Genomic DNA, 18474 nt, shown 5'->3' with positions numbered 1-18474 from the left:
TTACCTATTGCAGGGCTCGACACTAACTTTTTTGTTTGGTGGCCCGATGGGGCCACCAAAATCCTCAATTTCAAATTTTTGGTGGCCCGAAAGAAAAATTTGGTGGCCCCGAAAAAAAAAACATTAAAAAACATTAAAAGTCCTGTTTTTTTTAATGAGTCAAATATCTAAGTTTTATCCAGTCATAGTAAGAATTGGAAGTTGGACATACATCTACTCATAAATAAACCTCAACACACTCGCAACACTCACTCTCAGGCACTCATTCAGTCCTTTTCATCCATCCTTTAAACAAATATAACTGCTAATTTCCGGCGCAAAAAGTTATGAATATAATTGACGTACTTTTCAAAAAATTTTGGTGGCCCGAGGCGGGCCACCAAATTTGCCCTTTTTAAAAATTTGGTGGCCCGACTTTCAATTTTGGTGGCCCGGGGCCACCGGGCCACCCTTAGTGTCGAGCCCTGCCTATTGTATGGCATGGTATTTTAGGGTACCGTAGTTAAAATGGTACATGACTTGTGCAGGAGTTGAAGTGAATCTTATCTTTGATATCTATTTCTTTTTGTAATATAAAAGTTATAGAAAAACCTGTCCCCAAACCAAAGGGAAAGGCATTAACCTCAATATCAGACTTTATAAACACAGCATGTCACAAGAAGTTTTGTTTTGACTGCTTCCTCACATGCTCAAATAATGCAACCATACATTAAAAAAAAAAAAATCATTATTATTAGATGTATGAACCACAATACTAGGACACAGAGTCAATACTGTACATCGTGCTAAGATTTATGAGTCTGTTTTTTTTTTTAATGATATACAGTACATTGTGTACAAGTTACATGTAGTGTGAATACCTTCTACAAATTTGCGTAAGTTTTTAATTCCCTCCCAATTGTCTATCAAACATCAAATTGAGGACCAGCCAGAAATGCAACACATCTTGGCATTATTGCCATCTAATTCTCTAGGGGCCCTCTGATCATGGATATATGTTTTTCAATCTCGTAATATAAACATCATGATGAAGAAAAAAAAAAATGAGTCAACTGTCGGCTTCTGTGTTGACTCTTGTGTACTAAGCCAATATCATTGTACATTCTATCCAAGTGAGTTGTGTTTGGTTATTTTCTTTTTAAATTGCACCTTTCATTTTTCACACTACTCATGGCATATGAATGACCAGCATCAGCCGTATCACATCCCTGTATTATACAACCTTGTATTGATGTCTGCTGTCTTGGGGCTCACTGCTACATGTACAGAGCATGATATTCATTCATGACTGTAAAACAAGGAATGTTCGTGTGCATTTTAATTTTGCAAATTTTGCAAGAGCTAAGATTCGCGAAATTAAAATGCATATGAAAGTTCTTGTCTACACTTCACGCATTGAATGTTAGAGTCAACTCACGAAAATTTCATGCTGCGAAAAAGGCCGTCGGCTCCAATAGGAGAAAATTTCATGCCGCGAAAATATTGTTTTACAGTATGTTGTGGCCTGGGTATTTTTACAAATGTGTCATGAAAGTGAAGAGGGAGACCTGTAGACGAGTGAAGAGTTGTTTCATTGAACATTGTCTGTAGTAATCAGCATCTAGCCGGCTGCAATGCCTCTATTAAAAATGCCTTCCTGTGAAATTGTCTCTCCAGAGAAGACCAGTGTACTTTCTGTCAAATCATGTGGTGCAAGCCTACAAGACGCAGACACTATGCTTGTTTAGATGTAGGCAGCCTTGAGATTGCTTTCTTCCAATTGTGCCTGCCCACTCGCGTGATGTGTAGGGCAAAGCCGCCCGACACTTGCACAAATTTGGTTTCCACACTGCCCCGCATAATGGGCTTGCCAGTGTGTGCCATTTAGTGGCACGTTGTCCGTTTTTAGTCGAGTCTAATCTACGAGTAGTTCGTGAAATGCTTAATCTCCAGGACATGCATTGACACTTCATGCTCATGTCATACTTTATACATTGTTCATGCATTGATATTCAATGTGGCAGCATGCATGCACTTGCATATCTTGGCTGGGGCGACAAGACCTTGTATCAACAAAATGTCAAATGTTCAGGAGAGCAAAAAAAAAACAAAAAAACATGGCAGCCAAAGCACTATGTCAAATGGGAAAACCTTTCCTTTGACATGCCGTGGTGGCTTCATTTTTGGGGTAGGACAACCAGGATTTGGGCAGGACATCACTTAACAGATTATCTGACCATTAATCCAAAAAAGTCATTTTCACCCAAATTTGAGATACAAGATCTTGTCACCCTGGCAACGATATGTCACTTTTTTTTTTCTTCTTTGGTCATGAGACTGGATTATGTACATGTACTTCATGCTGCCGAGCATACAGTACGACACACATTTGAACGGTAGTTTGTGCGTATGTTGCACATAGTTTACAAAGGGTCCATTAAAGTTGCTAAAAAAATTAGCTGTGCCAAAATTTGAACATGTTTAGAATGTTGTCATGCATTTCATGCCCTGACCAGCATCCTTCCGTATGTTGCCAGGAACGTTTCCCGCATTTTGGCACTTGTACGTTCCGGTGCGCAAACCATGCACAAACCTAAGTGCATGCAGGTTTCGGGGTGGCTCTTCTCTCCAAATGGGTCCAATAGCTGAGTGATTTGGAAGAAATTGAGTCAAACTTTGTTGCATTTCCAAATCAATGAAGACAACATGGTATGTTCTAGCTGTGTGTTTGCTTATTCATCATGGCATTAAATCAGCTGAACTCGTGAATCTCAAGAGCTTTAACAGTGTACACAGTGTAAAGAGCTGTATGTCAAGGCCTGTTACATGCCATTCTAGTTTTAACCCTGTGTGTGCTTTGAGTGCAGACAGAAAACATGTTTTGTTTTCTTTTTGTTTTCTTCTCTCTGACAAAAGTAGGAAAATTTTTAAAAAATGATGTTTTACACATTTTCAGAAGATAACTCTATCAATCAATCATGACTGTCAAATTGAATAAAATATCCTTACAATGTACCAAGTAAGTGTCCTACATATATCAACTTGCTCTCAAATCATTACATTTCTTTTTTGTAACAATTCAAGAAGGTATGCATTTCAAGTAATGGGTACAATATAGTGTACATGTACAGGCATATCTTTCATGATGTATATCCAATTATTGTAGAGTTATGATTTAATAGTGAGTACTGTGGAATGCAAGTTACAGATACTTATGCATTGACCCCGTAATATTTTGTTTTTGTATTTTGTAAATCAGCATGCAGAGTCTTCAGAGATAATTAGTAATTTGCTTTTCTTTTTCCTTTGAAATAAAGAGTGTGATTTTGCATGAATAGTAGGGTATGCCTTCTTGGCAAAGACATTGAAAACAAATGCTGGAGGGTCCCTGTGAATTTATTGGCACTGCTTACTGTTGGTCCGCATCAAGGAAGCCCTGCTCAAACGGGAGGAATGCTTTATCTCCTGAATCGTATAGATCAAAGAAGGCCAAATGTATGACACAGCTCCACAAATAAATGTGGCTGTCAGGGTAAACAAGCCCAACAAGAAAGACAGTCAGCCAAGTTTACCATCTACATTGTACATGTAGCTCTGCCATGGTACTGTCTTACATTGTTGATCCCTTATCAATCAGCCACACACACTCATGTTGTACCATTCATTTCTCTTGATAAGTCGAGTTGGCAAGTCCACATTGCTACAGTAAATAGCAATATATTGACATGAATGATTGTGTAGCATTTTTGCTGCGTGACAAGACTTTACTGTAACTATTTTAAAAACATTCCCCCCCCCCTTCCTTTTTTCCGACCTGCCATGCAGAAAACTAGAGGTACATGGCATACGTTAAAGAAATTGTAATTTGCATTTCCTAGATACATTTTGTATGGGCAGTACACTCAAAAGATCTCATTTGGATTAGAGTATGCTTAAATAATGCACAATTTTTCATGTTGTGTACCCTGTGATGATGACATACACATGTAATATATCATTTATTACGAAAGATATGATATTTGGCTTTTCAGGATGCATCAAATACCCTACTCCTCTACTGTTCAGTTTAAAAAGAGCTTTCTTGTAGTTTGTTTTATACCTTGTGGGTGGTAAGGATTTATTTTCAGTGCTGTTTTTAGCCATATGAACCATCATGTATGTCTGTAGGTTAATATGCCTTTAATATGCTTTAGCTATGAATGTTTCATGAAAGATTCTTGGTTTAACATGGAAATGGGCTTTGAACCCATTTTGTGAAGAGTCTGCAGCTGTTAAATTGTCAATATTAGATAATTATGCCTTCTGTCATGGGAAATTCTAAAGGCTGCATACTGTGCATATAATGGCAGGTCCCTTAGTTACCACATGCCCTAGTACACATATTTTATGTAACCATGGTTTGACAGAATAACAAAACCAATGAATTATCTTCATTCAAAGATGTTTTAATCGACTCATTTGATGATAAAATTAAGTTGCCCTTTAATATGTCTAGATGGAACTTGATAACTATGTAATGCTTCTAGATACAAAATTGCTCAATAGGGTGCTTATCAATCTTATATTATCAGATATCTGAATTGATTGCCTCCAAAATGTTTGTAGCTACCCTGATCCACTGTAAATTTTTCAGTGCAAAAGACCATGTATCCATGTTTGTGAATACCCGCTATTGCCCCTGTGTGGAGCATTCAGTGTGCATTCTTGACTGTACATGTACTGTTCATGTACATGCATCCTTGAATGCACACGGCATTGTGAGTGCACCTATTGATGCGACACAAGGGCCTCCAACGTAACATGCATTTGCCGAAGAAGGTCAAGTTGAATGGTGGCATTCCATCATTGGCACACATCACTGTGACGTAACTCCATGCATACAAAGTATACATCAGCTGCACCGGACACATACAACAGGGTACAATGTGAGAGAGCATTTTCCCACCGGTCCTAAACCTACGCCATCCCCCCCCCCCCCCCCCCCCCCCCCCCATACACCAGCTCACGACCCTCTTTACTTTGCATCTCCCCAAGATAATATCAATACCGTAGCCTCTGGTGAACTTGGGGTTCATGGAAGGGTGGTTGGCCTTCACCACATGACAGAGGCATGGTCCCTTAAGAGCTGTTCACTGCCGGGTGATGCTCTTGACAGGAAGAATATCTCTTTGATTGTTAGGGTGTTGCCTCTGGGATAGTTCTTGACCATATACCCATTTTTATTCAACTGACATTGAAAGGTACATATTGGCTCTTTTCTACCCCACCCCCTGCATAGTGTGTGTTTTCTGTAGGCACAAACCAGCATCAACTGCTCACTACGACATTATGACTGATGACAATTTGTTTGTTTGTTTTTGTGTTCTGAGTGTCCGTAGATATATTCACATGTGATTATGTGTGTATGCGCTGTTTTTGTAAAGGTCTGTGTACAAATGTATCATAATGTTTTATGGGTATTTATTACTGTAAAACACAATATTTTCGTGGCATGAAATTTTAGCGAATTGGAGCCGACAGCCATTTTCGCGGCATGAAATATTCGCGAGTTGCCTCTTACATTCAATGCATATAGTGTAAACAAGAACTTTCGTGTGCATTTTACTTTTGCGAATCTTGGCTCGTGAAATTTGCGAAATTAAAATGCCTGCGAACATTCCTCGTTTTACAGTAGTCTCATATGTTGGTATGATGAAACCATAATAGAGTAAACATGCTTGTATGGGCAAGGGCAGTGTTGGCTTCATTCTGCTCATTGTACCAATAACTAACCCGTTCCTGTTTTATATGAAGGTAGTGTATTATGAAAACTTTTGCCTGGAATTTCCCCCCTTAAGGTATGGAATGCTAAGTATGTCATTAGCAGATGGTCAAAGCATTCTGAATGAAGTATTTCCCCTTATGCTTACCCTCCTGGAAACATGTAGCGCCTGCCTTGCCACAAAGGAAATATGAACACATCCAGAAGTTGAAGATCGTTGTCATTCAGCATGTGACTCCATGGGAACAATGTACCCATGTCAATCTCTCTGGGTTTTTTTTCTGAATCTCTTCCCCTCTGCAGACTAATATTAAGCTATTTGTATATACCTGCTTTGTATATACCTGTATATGATGTCCTCGATGGGCTCTACACGGGGCAACACACGGTCGGGTGGACGAGGCGACAAGTCCTCCCAGAAGTCCTCTTCACAGACTGTCACAGCCAAATCCACACCCACAGAGCCACAGCAACCTGTTGGCAAAAAGGTGAGACTTGCATTCAGATACAAGGTGTGCAAAATCCACAGAAGGTTGATGTTTTTCTGTTAATGTTGTCACTCCATATTTTGCAATCACTTCCAGTATTCTTCCGACACTCACCTCATATTCATAATCATGCTTGATATTTTGTATTGGAACACTGAAGAAGGTGCAACATTTTTTCAATCCCTAGATTTACAAACTCTGATTCTTTTTTTTTCTATATTTACATAACTTGGGCTTTGGTTTTCCTTAATAACTGTGCATTCATATTATCATAATGCCAATTTCATTACTGATGTAACAGGTTTTGCACTGAGATTTGATAGTTTCCCATATGAAAGCAATGTTGAATCAATGGGTAAACTATTACTGTGAACCCAGGTGGAATTTCATTACACATTACCACATGTTAAATCATGAATGCATTTGTCCGTTTCTGCTCTAGATGGTAGTGATATTTTGCCAGTGAAATTTAAGCACACATTCCTAAGAATCATTGTAGTTGTATTCATTTCATTCCTGCTAATGGCATGAAATTGTATGTTTATCATTACTGGTATTTGTATGATTTTGGGTGCAGATGAATGTATACATTGTTAACTTCCATCAGTTAGGTTTTTATTCTATAAGATTTCCTAGCATTTGATAAGATATTCTCATTATGTAACATTGTCTTTATACATTTTGTATGTTGTTACCATCATTATTATTACCATGAAGAATACCTGCATTACCACAACATCATTGGGAATCCTTGAGAATTTGTGTTTTCAAATATTTAGAGCCCAATTTTTAAGGGTTCTATTAAAAATTGTCACATCATAATTAGAATTTTGTATGAATTGAAAAAAAAACAAACATGTTTTCTTTCAATTCAGAGAATTGCCACAACATACTTAAATCATACACTTCTGGTAGGGCTATCTTGATGTAGCATATTAATTTGCATTCTCTATTACATAACTTTGGGGATGGTTATTGCCTTGCTGCTTTCTACCATGTAATCAGGTCAAGCGTAAAGCATGTGTTTATTGGGGCTATAAATTATTCATATTGCATGCTGACTTGGTCTAATAAAAACTCATTTCAGGGCAAAATCGGTTGAAGTGATGTGACAACTTCCCTTTAAATGAGCTTAATAAATGAGCTTGTGATATTTGGGGTTTTTTTTGCTGAAATAAGAGTAAGATTCATGTTAGATGAAGCAAAAATTATAATGGCATGATATGTAAAGCTCACTGAGCCATCCCATCTCATTGTGAGGTTCACTTCTACAAGTAACACTTGTACATACATCTCAAGCAGAATAGTATCCCCTGATTCAAATGCTCAACATGATTATGAGATACATGGTATTTTATTTTCTGCTCTGTGTATGCAAGTAGGATTCATAGTTCTTGCTGGTAAGTAAACTTCGAAGATTGTAGCATTGCTTGCTTAGACACTCAGAACTTCAAGAGCTCCAAACTGTTGCTTACGGCTCACTCTGATAGGGTCATTACTTTCTTTAAAAGAAATAGCTTTAACTTGTTGTAGAAGTCTAAAAGGTTTAAGTGTGATCACCTCTTTGCAGGCAACCCAAGAGCAGATGCGAATCGCCCAGATCATTGCCGACCCCAACACAGTAGACAATGAAGTGATGACAGAGAAGGTAGAACAGGTGAGTTCCTCATTGTGTGTACACATGTACCTATGCCTGGTAGGCTCAACTACATGTGAACATTTCTAGTTTAATAGCATTGTGCCTTTGGACAATCGTGCTGTTGTTAGTGATGAAGGTGTTCATGTAGCAACATGCTTGTAATGTAAGCAGAAGAGCATGAAATTATTGAGCGAAAGTGGCTGTCACAGTAGAAGCCTATACCTAATGCATACAAAGTAAGTGTCAGTACAACACTATATTTTGTAGCTTGCTCAGGGCATAATGGCTAGCTAACACCATAAATGTGACATCATTGTCGTGGTTATCTCATTGTGTTGTTGTTTGTTCACACGTACTTTGAAACATACAAACACAAATGCTTGCAAAGATACATTGTATACATGATCACTAGGGTGTACACCATGAAGCAGGATGTTCAAAGTCTTAGTATCCATGATCTCTGGTGCAGTGGCAGCATTTCTTTGAGGTTAACCGTAAAGCAAAAAAAAAAAAGAAAAAAGATAAAGGATAAACAAATTAGATGTAACATTCGTCAACTCAGCAGGAAACCATTTTGAGGTGCCTGTGCTGTTAGTTTACGCAGTCAAAATGGAAAAACACTCCCCGTTCAGGCATGTTATGTGGAAATCTAAATGATTTATTTGCTCCCAAACAGAAGTTTGTTGACCCAAACAAGGAAGTTTACTTACCCAAACAAAAACGTGGTGAAGTCAGTCTATCATGTCAACCAACGACTCTCATTCTGCATATTATTTCTGGATTCAATTGAATTCATGAATTTTCATCAGTACTGTGACTGTCTTTCTGTCCCAAATCCCAACTTCATGCAATTCATCATGCATGTTTCATTTCACAATAGCCATAGTTCTGGGAAAGATAGCTTTTCTTTCATCCATCATATGTAGGCTCCACAACTTTGATGCGCAGTGAGTGATGAATCTCTGTCAAAACAGCTCCACAGGACTATTTGATCATATCATATTACTTTGCAAAAACAAGGGAGAACATGCTTACACTGTTGGTGTTATGTGAATTCAGAGGCATGCATAACTTCTTTTTTTTTTGTAGTTGTCAGAATTGTGTTTCATCTCAAAGACTGCATCAACTGTATTGAAGAACGGTCATACAGATGATTGAGAGCGAGATGTTGATGCCATGTAGATCATCCGATTTGGTTGTTTGCTTCTCAAGTGGATTTGGCGTCCGTTATTTTGCCGCCCGTGGCAAAGCAACAAGTGACTCAGTATCACCCAATATGAGAAAATGTGACATTGTGATTACATGTTTACAGGAGATAGACTCTCTATCTATCATCCGTATAGGGTAACTCCACCCCCCCCCCCCAATTCCACCGACTTCCATGATCTCAGATGGACACTACACAGACATGTGCTACAAAACATTGTTGTCAGCAAATGCCAATTATGCCATACTTGCATTTCGTACTTTTGTGATAATGATAGTTTAGTATTTCTATGGTAACAAACAAGCAAATTTGATTTTAATCAAATGCGTAAATGCAATGTAAATTTTTGTACGCAAGGCAAAGGTAACCCCCCCCCCCAAAAAAAAAAAGAAGTTCCTGCCAAGATTTTGATTACCAAGAATCATCTGTCTCTGAACATTTGTGTGAGCTTAAAATAACTTGCTGAAGTTAACGATGATGCAACTCCTTATCAAAGCCATGACAATTTCATCAAATATGAGATATTCAGTCATGCTGTGTAAGGCCCAATAGGTCATTTAACCCCTTTATTGGCATCCTTCTCAACTAATAGAATAATCCAAGGAATCATTGTTGTAAACATGGCATTGTAATGATTATTCTCAATACAGAATTAGTTGATGATCGTGAGTTGAATACAAATGTACATGTAGACAAGCCTAACATCCTCTCATGTATTATAAAATGTAGTCCGTTGATTTTGTTTGATGTACAAAGGGGTTTTGTGCAACATTCAAGAATGGGATTCTAGTGCGCATGATGTTAAACTAAAAGTCTTTAACAGTTTGCATTCATATTTCATTGAGCTGTGCACGATTATTTTTCATCTCTCATACTGTTTTGAATTTTAGTTCACTTTATTAGCATGAACTATTTGAAGGAAAGAAATCTTCATGAGTCCATTTGCAGACCTATGAACCAATTTTATTTCTCATCCATTCATGTTATTTGCAAGAATGGCAGTAGGTGAAATATTTTAGACAGACTCACATGGTTGGTAGCCCTGGTCTTGACAAATTTACATATCAACATATGCAGGAGATTTCTTGAAATATTATAAAGACTTCCCAGATTCTTTACAAGTTGCACAAATGTCACAAACAATGGCAAGGGATTGCGCCTTGCTGCGCACCTCTCCCATGCAGTGAGGGGTAAAGAACCAGATCACTTCTGAATGGCAGAGCTTACACTTTGCTCCGACGGCATCCATTCTTCTTCCTGCATAAACACTCACACCTCGCCCTGAATGTGTGGTGGAATTGAATACCCGTGCATTGTTGCAGTGTGGTGTATTTTTTTTGCAGCATAATGCGACATGGTGTGGGATGTGAACAAGTGTAAGGCCTGTGCAACAGTTCTGTGACATTATCCATGGAAACATGAGGTGTCGGATGTGCAAGACAAGTATGCATGACCTGTAAATGACCCAGGGTCTCGACTGGTCAAACGTTTGATTTCACATGCCAGATACTAGTGGTAAGATGATTTTTTTTTTTTTTTTTTTATTCCATACAAGCTTAGCATACCCACACCACCTGCTGTAGTGCAATATCTGTGTACAAATCATGCATTACCCCCACTAACCATTTATTTAGGAATAAACATGAAAATATTTGCCACCTGCAGATCAATAGCATCATTCCATCAAATAGCCATAAATCTGTCAAGATTTTGAAAAAAATACACATTTTCTATTAAATGTAAAAAGAGATATGCTAGGGGTGTAGACACAAAAAATATGAAAGCACTTTCAGTTTTAAGGGGGAAAATGACTCACTGAAAAAGGTTTTAAAAACCTTACAAATGTTATATTCATTGGTTCTTCATATTCATTAACCCTAAACTGTAGCTGAGGGTCATATAGATTGTGTTTGTCATTTTTTGAAGGGATGCTTTGCCCTTGAGACAAAACATGGTGCCATTAGTGAATTTTCACATCATGACAAATTCTACTGAGACTTATGGATTATAAACTCTTTTTGATACAGAGTAAAAAAAAAAAATACTGAACAGTACAATACATGGAGTGATAGCTAGGCCAACTAGTTGCCATGACAGGGGAATACCGTACTTCGTATTGATGCAGTCCTCATCAAAGCAATTTGACAAGAACCAATTTCTGGTGTAGAGTTCTGGCTCACTGCACAGCACGAAAAGGTTGAAAGTAATTAGTGAAATTGACATCTCGCTCTTCTCAACAATCAAAGTGTATTTTTACCCCCGACATTTTAACAGTAGGTTTCTTAACTATAGTGTAGCATGATACATGTATGTCGCATGTAAAATCACACTTGCTATGAATACACAACATGAATAAAGCCATGAGGTTACTGTTTACGCCATATATTTAGCGAGTCTAAATTTTCGTGAATCGGGACTTCGCGATGATTTTGCGAGTGGTTAAATTCACGATCATGGAGCATACTGTACTGAACAGAGATTATGTGTACGTCACATTCATATCGGGATCAGAGTCATTATTTTTGTGTGTCTTTAATTTCGCGAATAGTACCTGGCTCTTGAAATTCGCGAAAATAAAAACCTCATGAAATATTCTGCGTATACATTGTATACTATCCTGGTTCTTCAGGCCGGGAATTTAGGACTAGCTTTGAAAGAAAAAACAAACAGCATGGCAATACCGATATTTGGTATTGCATCAGCAGTATGCTCTTTATTCACCATTCTAACCTATGCAAAAACACCTTTTTATCAGTGATACAACCTTTGCTCTAAAAGCTTATGGAGAGATATAAGTGCAATGTAGACTGTGAATGCAACCAAATGTGTTTGGGGGAGGGAGGGGAGGGGGAGATACAGCAGGATTTAAATGTGTGCATATGGTAGTCGAACAACTGTTGTAACAAAATTTTAAACAGACCTAGTCATATCCCTGAGGTAAAACACATGTTAATTTTTGTCTTACATATGTACAGTTGTTCATTTAATTTTAGTATATAGGCACAGAAAAAACAAAAGTGCCAGCACTATTAAAATTGTTAGATAATGGCTGACAGATACATGTACCAGTGAATATGTATACTACCACTAATGGAAAGAACTGGTACTGTATTAGTTGCTAGCACTAAGCCATAAAACAAAATGTGACAACCCTTCATCTTATTGTGAGTGGTTGGATTATTGGATACAATGTAAGTGATGAACATGATTATGCCAGGACATACACCTAGTGACACAGAATTCATGTCATGTTGTCAATTGTGTAATTATGTATCACCTGATCTCCCCCCCCTCCCTCCATTAACACTGCTCTTTGATGTCAGAGCCCACCCCATTCTGCAGGTGTTGAATGCTTGATCAGCCCCACTTTAGGTTCTTGCCTAAGCCTGAGATACATTTGTAGCTTAAAGGCCTGTAATTGCATCACCCCACCTTCTGTGAGATTGTCTGTTTGAGAGTGAGGTTCTGAAAATTGGTGTACTTTTACTCTCGGGAGATTCTATTGTGCTTTGCATGGAGATCAGAACAAACTTCTGAAGTGCAAGTTTGAGTGTGAAAGCTTCTGCCTCATCTCCGACGCAGTCAATATTGTTCACAGAAGACATGCATGCATGATATTCAAGGATTCGAGGAGAATATCAAAGTACCGATTCTAAGCATAGATTTCATCAGCCGTTTAGAGCACATCTCTACTGTGCTGCAGTGATGTGCTGGTGTCGCCAGTGTCCGCAGGGGGTCTGTGGATGAGACGAGCAGTCGCGAGAATGCAGCCTGGTGTGAGGAACGGTAGTCCTCACCTGGCGGTGACCCCCGAACGTCCAGGGTTGAGTCAGTTTGGTGAATCAGGGAGGTATGACACAGGGCCTGGCTTGGAGATGGGGGCACTGTTTGTTTTGTAACTGTCGCCGTGCAAGCATGCCCCGCAGACGGCGAATGTGGAAGGGAAACACGAGAGATGATGTGTCGGGGGGCTGGTCAGAAATTCTATTTGGCAGGGTAATGAGACGCGGCCACTCGCGCTAATAAGCGTGCCAAGAATATATGCCGTGGGTGTATTACATGACTGGAATGCATATTGGGGATGGCATTGCCAAGCAAATGGGCTCATTTGGTTCAGTGTTGGTTCAATGTTGCTATTTATGCATTGGTGCAGATGTCTTTTGCTGCATTTAAGAAAGTCTGAGGAGAACCGAATTCACAATTTGCTATAGTCTAATACAATAATTTAACAATGTTGATTTGACTTGCAATATAGTCCTATCAGGGATGCAGATGTTTTGGGGGAATAGAGGGGAGGGGCATACTTTGCATACATGTATTCACATCCATTAAATTGACTGTTATAGTATCTGCAAGTGTAGTAAAGAATGTCAAGTACTTGATTGCAGGCTAGACAGTCCTCCTTTGTCGTGGGAAATTGAAGCTATTCTTGTATCAGCGAGTCATCTAAAATAGCGTCACATGGACTTGTAGCAATAACTACTTGTGCCATTGTTTAGAAGAAAGTTTCAGTTTTTAATCTTTTTTGAATTACAGTACTTCATAGTAGCTTTACCCCTCTAAGATTTTTTTTTCCATAGGAAGTACAGAAGTGTATCAAATACCTGTTCTTTATACATATGTAGATCCTATCAAAGAAGTTATTGGAGTAGAATGTGATTGCTACTCGCAGCAAAGAGAATTCCATCATGTCACATGATCAAGATATGAAATATATGGTGCCTGCATGACACCATGTGATGATGATCCTATTACAACCTCTTTCCCCAGATGTTACTCAAAGTTCTACATGTGTGCAGTTCAAGATAGTGTGAATGATTTGGGTTTTCCAAAGCTCTTCAAATCACAAATTGGTACTGGGTTTGTTTGAAGAGGGATAGTGCATCAGGGTCAAAAAATCTTTGTAGAATGTTTCACTTTTGCTTTCATACATATGTAGACATAAGGACAGAGCAGCATGTGAAGCAACAACAACAACAGAAAAAAAAGTGCATAGCAATTTCTGTAGAGTAATGCCTGTTGAAAAAAAATAAACAAACCAAAAGAAAAACAATAGAAGACCCAAACACTTGAACGCTACTTCTGTGTTGTTTTGTTGCTGTAAACTTGTCCAAAACAACCTCTCAGGGTCAGAATGCAGGATTGATACTGGCAGTGCAATGTGCAGGGCAGGATGCTGCTTATAAAAGTTATAGGTCGAGCAAGGAGCACAGTACTTGAAAAGGGAAATCCCCTCTCAGTGAGCAATATACATGTTCTCTGCCCATACAGCAGGGGGATTCTTGTCAGTGTCTATTCATGTGCACACAGTGTAAGACTACAATGATTATTCAAGAGGTACACGTAGGCCTACAGTGTACGCTGAGCAGGAATTTAATGCACATCCCAATGTCTTGGGAGTTAAGAGGAGTTTAGACTCTGTAGAGTGGATGGGTAGGGGATATGTACATGTAGTCATCCTTGTCATATTGTACATTGTACGTTTAAGGTAAATGGTATGCTCTTATGTAATTGTAAGTATATGTAGGTGATATACACTCACTCTGATGACAGCATTGTGATTCATCGAAGCGCATATGTGTCATACAAAGTATGGAATATACACTTAAAAGATTAGGGTTAGGGTTAGGGTTAGGGTTAGGAGTTTGAGTTAGGGATAGGATTAGGTTCAGGATTAGGATTAGGATTAGGGCCAGGGGAAGGGTGCGGGGTAATTGCCCAGGGGGTAATTGCCCTAGACCCTTAAAAGACCATGCTTTTCAGACATGTCAACTTCTCATTTATGCCAGTAAGTTTGGTCAAATTCAACTCGCTGGCTCAGGCAAGAGCTTTTGTGAAGTTCTGTAAAACTGTAAAATCGTACATAAAGTGTAACAGTTGTGTACCATTACCACTGTACAAGTACATTCTCTGCTGATAGATGCATCATATGAGTCACACAAAAAATAATCTGCTAGACCCTGCATTCCATGAAATCTGTTCATGTGCCGTTGAACGTCCAGATTTTTTGGGGTTTTTTTTTGCACAAAAGAACACACTAGCCTGATATTTTGCTTTTAAGATATATTTAGAAAATGTAATAGAAGCAACATTAGAATTCCATGTAATCCTGAACTGAGTATTAGAGTTTGTGTACCATGTTTTTGTATTTGTCTTTTTTAGTGTGTGTGTGTGTGTGTGTGTGTGTGTGTGTGTGTTTGTGTTTTAGTTGTAGTGTCAATAGTATTGTCAGCAGCATGTTATTCAGTGGGAATACCAAACTCATTTTCATGGAAGCTTTGCTGCAGATTTGGCAACCATTTTACTGTTGAACCATACCTATGAAAAAAAAAACACCATAATATTACTTTCTCCTTGTGTAGATGCTAGAAGGGAAATCAGAACATTGTAACCAAGTATAGTGGGCATTTCTGCACTGGGTACATAAAGCTTCACATGTACAATGGCAACTTAAATCCTGGCTTTACGAACATCACTTTTCTACTTAGATAACAAAGGCATACATGTCTGACCAGGCTACCGATGTTCTTCATTGTCATTGACATGTACATTGTACTGTAAATAAGTGTGTTTCGAGGTCTTTTTTGGACAACAGCCAGTGTATGCTTCCCTGGATGGTTATACAACATTGTTATTTTCCACTTTTTTATTCCTCCTTTCTCACTTTCTCACCCCTACCCCCTTCCTATTTCTTTAAAAAGGATACCGGTAACATGTTAGCAGTCAGTTGTTTACTTCTCTTGAAATATCAGACTTGACATGTAGAAACACAGTTTATGTTTTGTTAAGCTGGTAACTTCTATGTAACATTATAATGTTCCAGAGTTTACCTCGTGAACATACATAGTGGTGTTTTGATAGATTACAGTTGCCTTGTGTAGACATTCTGTAGACAGTCAAAATGTAAAATGATGATTACCAGCTGTGAGGATGAATGTGCCATATTGTACAGTGTACCTTACCATGAGCACTGATTCTGATGTGACATCCGTCATATGTTTTGAACAATTACATAATAGCTATTTAACTCCTGCCTTTCTATTTGGAGAATTTATCATAAGCTTTAATCATTGAATTCGTTATTATAGAGGATCAACTTACATGTACATGCTGGTTCCATAAATAAGGTGTGCTTGTACACTGCACCTTCAGTCAAATTTTAATGAACAGTACGAACATGTGTACAAATCAGCATTTTGGCCTGGAAGCAACAGTGGAGCAGTTGTCATATGATCATTCAAGTTTGTGGAAGACCATATCCGGTGTTTTGTCATACTGTCAGATATGTGATATGGCACAGCCATTGCCACAGATATCAGATACATTTTTCCAGACCTCAAAGAGAAGAACCTTCCCCACAAATACAGTATACACATGTAAATATTGTCATATTGTTACAGAATTGTTCCCTGTTGTTGCCTGAAAGATGTGTGCCCCGCAGTGCACATTTATACATTCAAGCAAAGCCACAGGACACAGTGTCTGCTTCTATTGTTGTGTTTCAGGAAGTTTGTATGACATGTTCCAAATCAGAAGCAGACAGTTTGCTGCAGTGTTTGCAGTTTTCATGAACTTGTACTGTGCCAGCACAACCCCCCCCCCCCCCCCACACACACACAGAGCCATCAGTGTGTATTGCAATAGAAATAAGTGCTCAGACAGGGTATGGTTACAACAGAAGATTTTCAAAGTGTAAATGTGCAGGACATTATCCAAACATAATGACATTCAATCCACCTTTTCACAGTGGGTAATCCTGATGAATGATAGGGAGTTGTAAATACATTACCTGTGGGCTGTTACTGAGCAGGGGCAGATATAAGTCACTGTAAGAGAAGTACAGTTGTTCTTGTCATGAACTCTTTAATACAAGAGCCATATAAATAGGCATGCACTGCAGCGCTCGGTCTACTTTGCCAGATGAAGGCCAGCAGAATTCGCAGCCGAAACGTCGTACGCATACCTTGTGTTTACCTGGCTTCGTGTGACAAACGATTACTTTATTTTCTTTCAGATTCTACCACGATGATGAACATCTTCCGTACTATTAACTCTTTAATAGTTACACAAATGGGTCTACACTGTACACTGTAATGAAGACAACATGAATACAAAATTTAACTTTGTTTTTAAGCGGGCCAAATTAAAGTTTAAAAGAATTGTGATGAATGTACACTGTGCAATGCATGCTTTCATAAACCATGTTATCGTGCTGAATACACTAGCTCACTTTCCTTATCACTTAAGGGATGATATTCAATGTAGATTTGGGTGGGATGGGAATTCAGATTTTAACTTTAATGCAAGATGATGAGAAACTACTTATGAAATATTAAAGAGAGCATACAATTCTAAGAGGAATTCAAAGTTTATATGATAAAAATAGGTCTTGAAATGCTGAGGTATCAAAAAACAAAGTAAAATTAAGTAGTCCCACGACCCACCTTTTATTAGGACCTCCTTGTTGTTGCATATCTAAGCCATTTCAAAAACAATTTTCATCAAATAAACTTTGAATTCCTCTTAGAATTGTGTGCTCTTTCATATTTAAGAAGTAGTTTCTGATTATGTCCACCAAAAGCTGGAAATCTGAATCCTCATCTCAACCAAAACTACCATCTCTTCAAGCTGAGATTTCCTGACACTTACAGCCTGAAAATAGCGATAACACGAGCCTTCTCCTTCCCTCTCGGTCCTCATTATGTCACACTTGCCTTAAAGTGGAACATTTGCATTGTTGCACCCAAGTTAGTTGTAGCTTACAGCTTAATCAAGTTTTTGTGGGGGCATAAAGAATGGAAATATAGGGATGTTTTGCCAAGTGCCAGGAACACATAAAAGATTTACAATGTACATTGTATGTTGCACTTTGGGGGGAAATCAGGGTGCAGAGGAAGTGTAGAACGGACATTTTGAACATGCATACAATAACACTTTTCTGTTCAGGTAAATGTTTGCAAAATGAGGCACACTGTAAGTTCATGTGGATTTTGTCAGATCCTGTGATCACTGCACTTTGGCTTGTAATCACTTGGTAAACTTCACTCCCAGTGGTGAAGAAGATGATTAGACATTTATTTCTTTGTATATTGTATTTTAAGTTGTAGTCGCTTTAAGGACATACATATGTAGCTGTGAATTTGACCATAGTTGTTAAAGTACATGTACATTGTATGGCTACACTTGTAGCCTTTGCACATCCATACCAAACACTCACTACAGATCAATATTTCCTTGTCTTCAGTGTTAACTTGTATTCTAAGGGATGAAGTATTGTGTAGAGTAAGCAAGGTGCTATAAACCAACTTGCCCACTTGCCCTGGGTTCAAGGAACATCAGGGCAAGTGGAAGAAACTTTTTTTTTTTGTATGCTGTCACCTGTTCTACAGTTTATGCCGTC

The 18474-nt window shown here is 38.5% G+C and overlaps 1 protein-coding gene across 2 annotated transcripts in view; it reads left to right on the top strand.

The window, feature by feature from the left end:
* Positions 1–18474, top strand: part of LOC139720348 (uncharacterized) — a 49871-nt gene that overhangs the window by 6003 nt on the left and 25394 nt on the right. For both annotated transcript variants that reach the window (XM_071631715.1, XM_071631714.1), the window contains exons 2-3: positions 6044–6228; positions 7799–7885. In XM_071631715.1, the coding sequence (XP_071487816.1) occupies positions 6091–6228; positions 7799–7885 (225 nt within the window). In that variant the 5' untranslated portion in view covers positions 6044–6090. The remainder of the gene's footprint in view (positions 1–6043; positions 6229–7798; positions 7886–18474) is intronic.

Source organism: Diadema antillarum, unplaced genomic scaffold, assembly GCF_040938485.1.
Source record: "Diadema antillarum isolate AM-2024a unplaced genomic scaffold, OU_Dant_1.0 scf00000127, whole genome shotgun sequence".
Lineage (NCBI taxonomy): Eukaryota > Metazoa > Echinodermata > Echinoidea > Diadematoida > Diadematidae > Diadema > Diadema antillarum.
The sequence above is the reverse complement of the archived record's forward strand: the minus strand, read 5'-3'. Positions and strand labels throughout refer to the sequence as shown.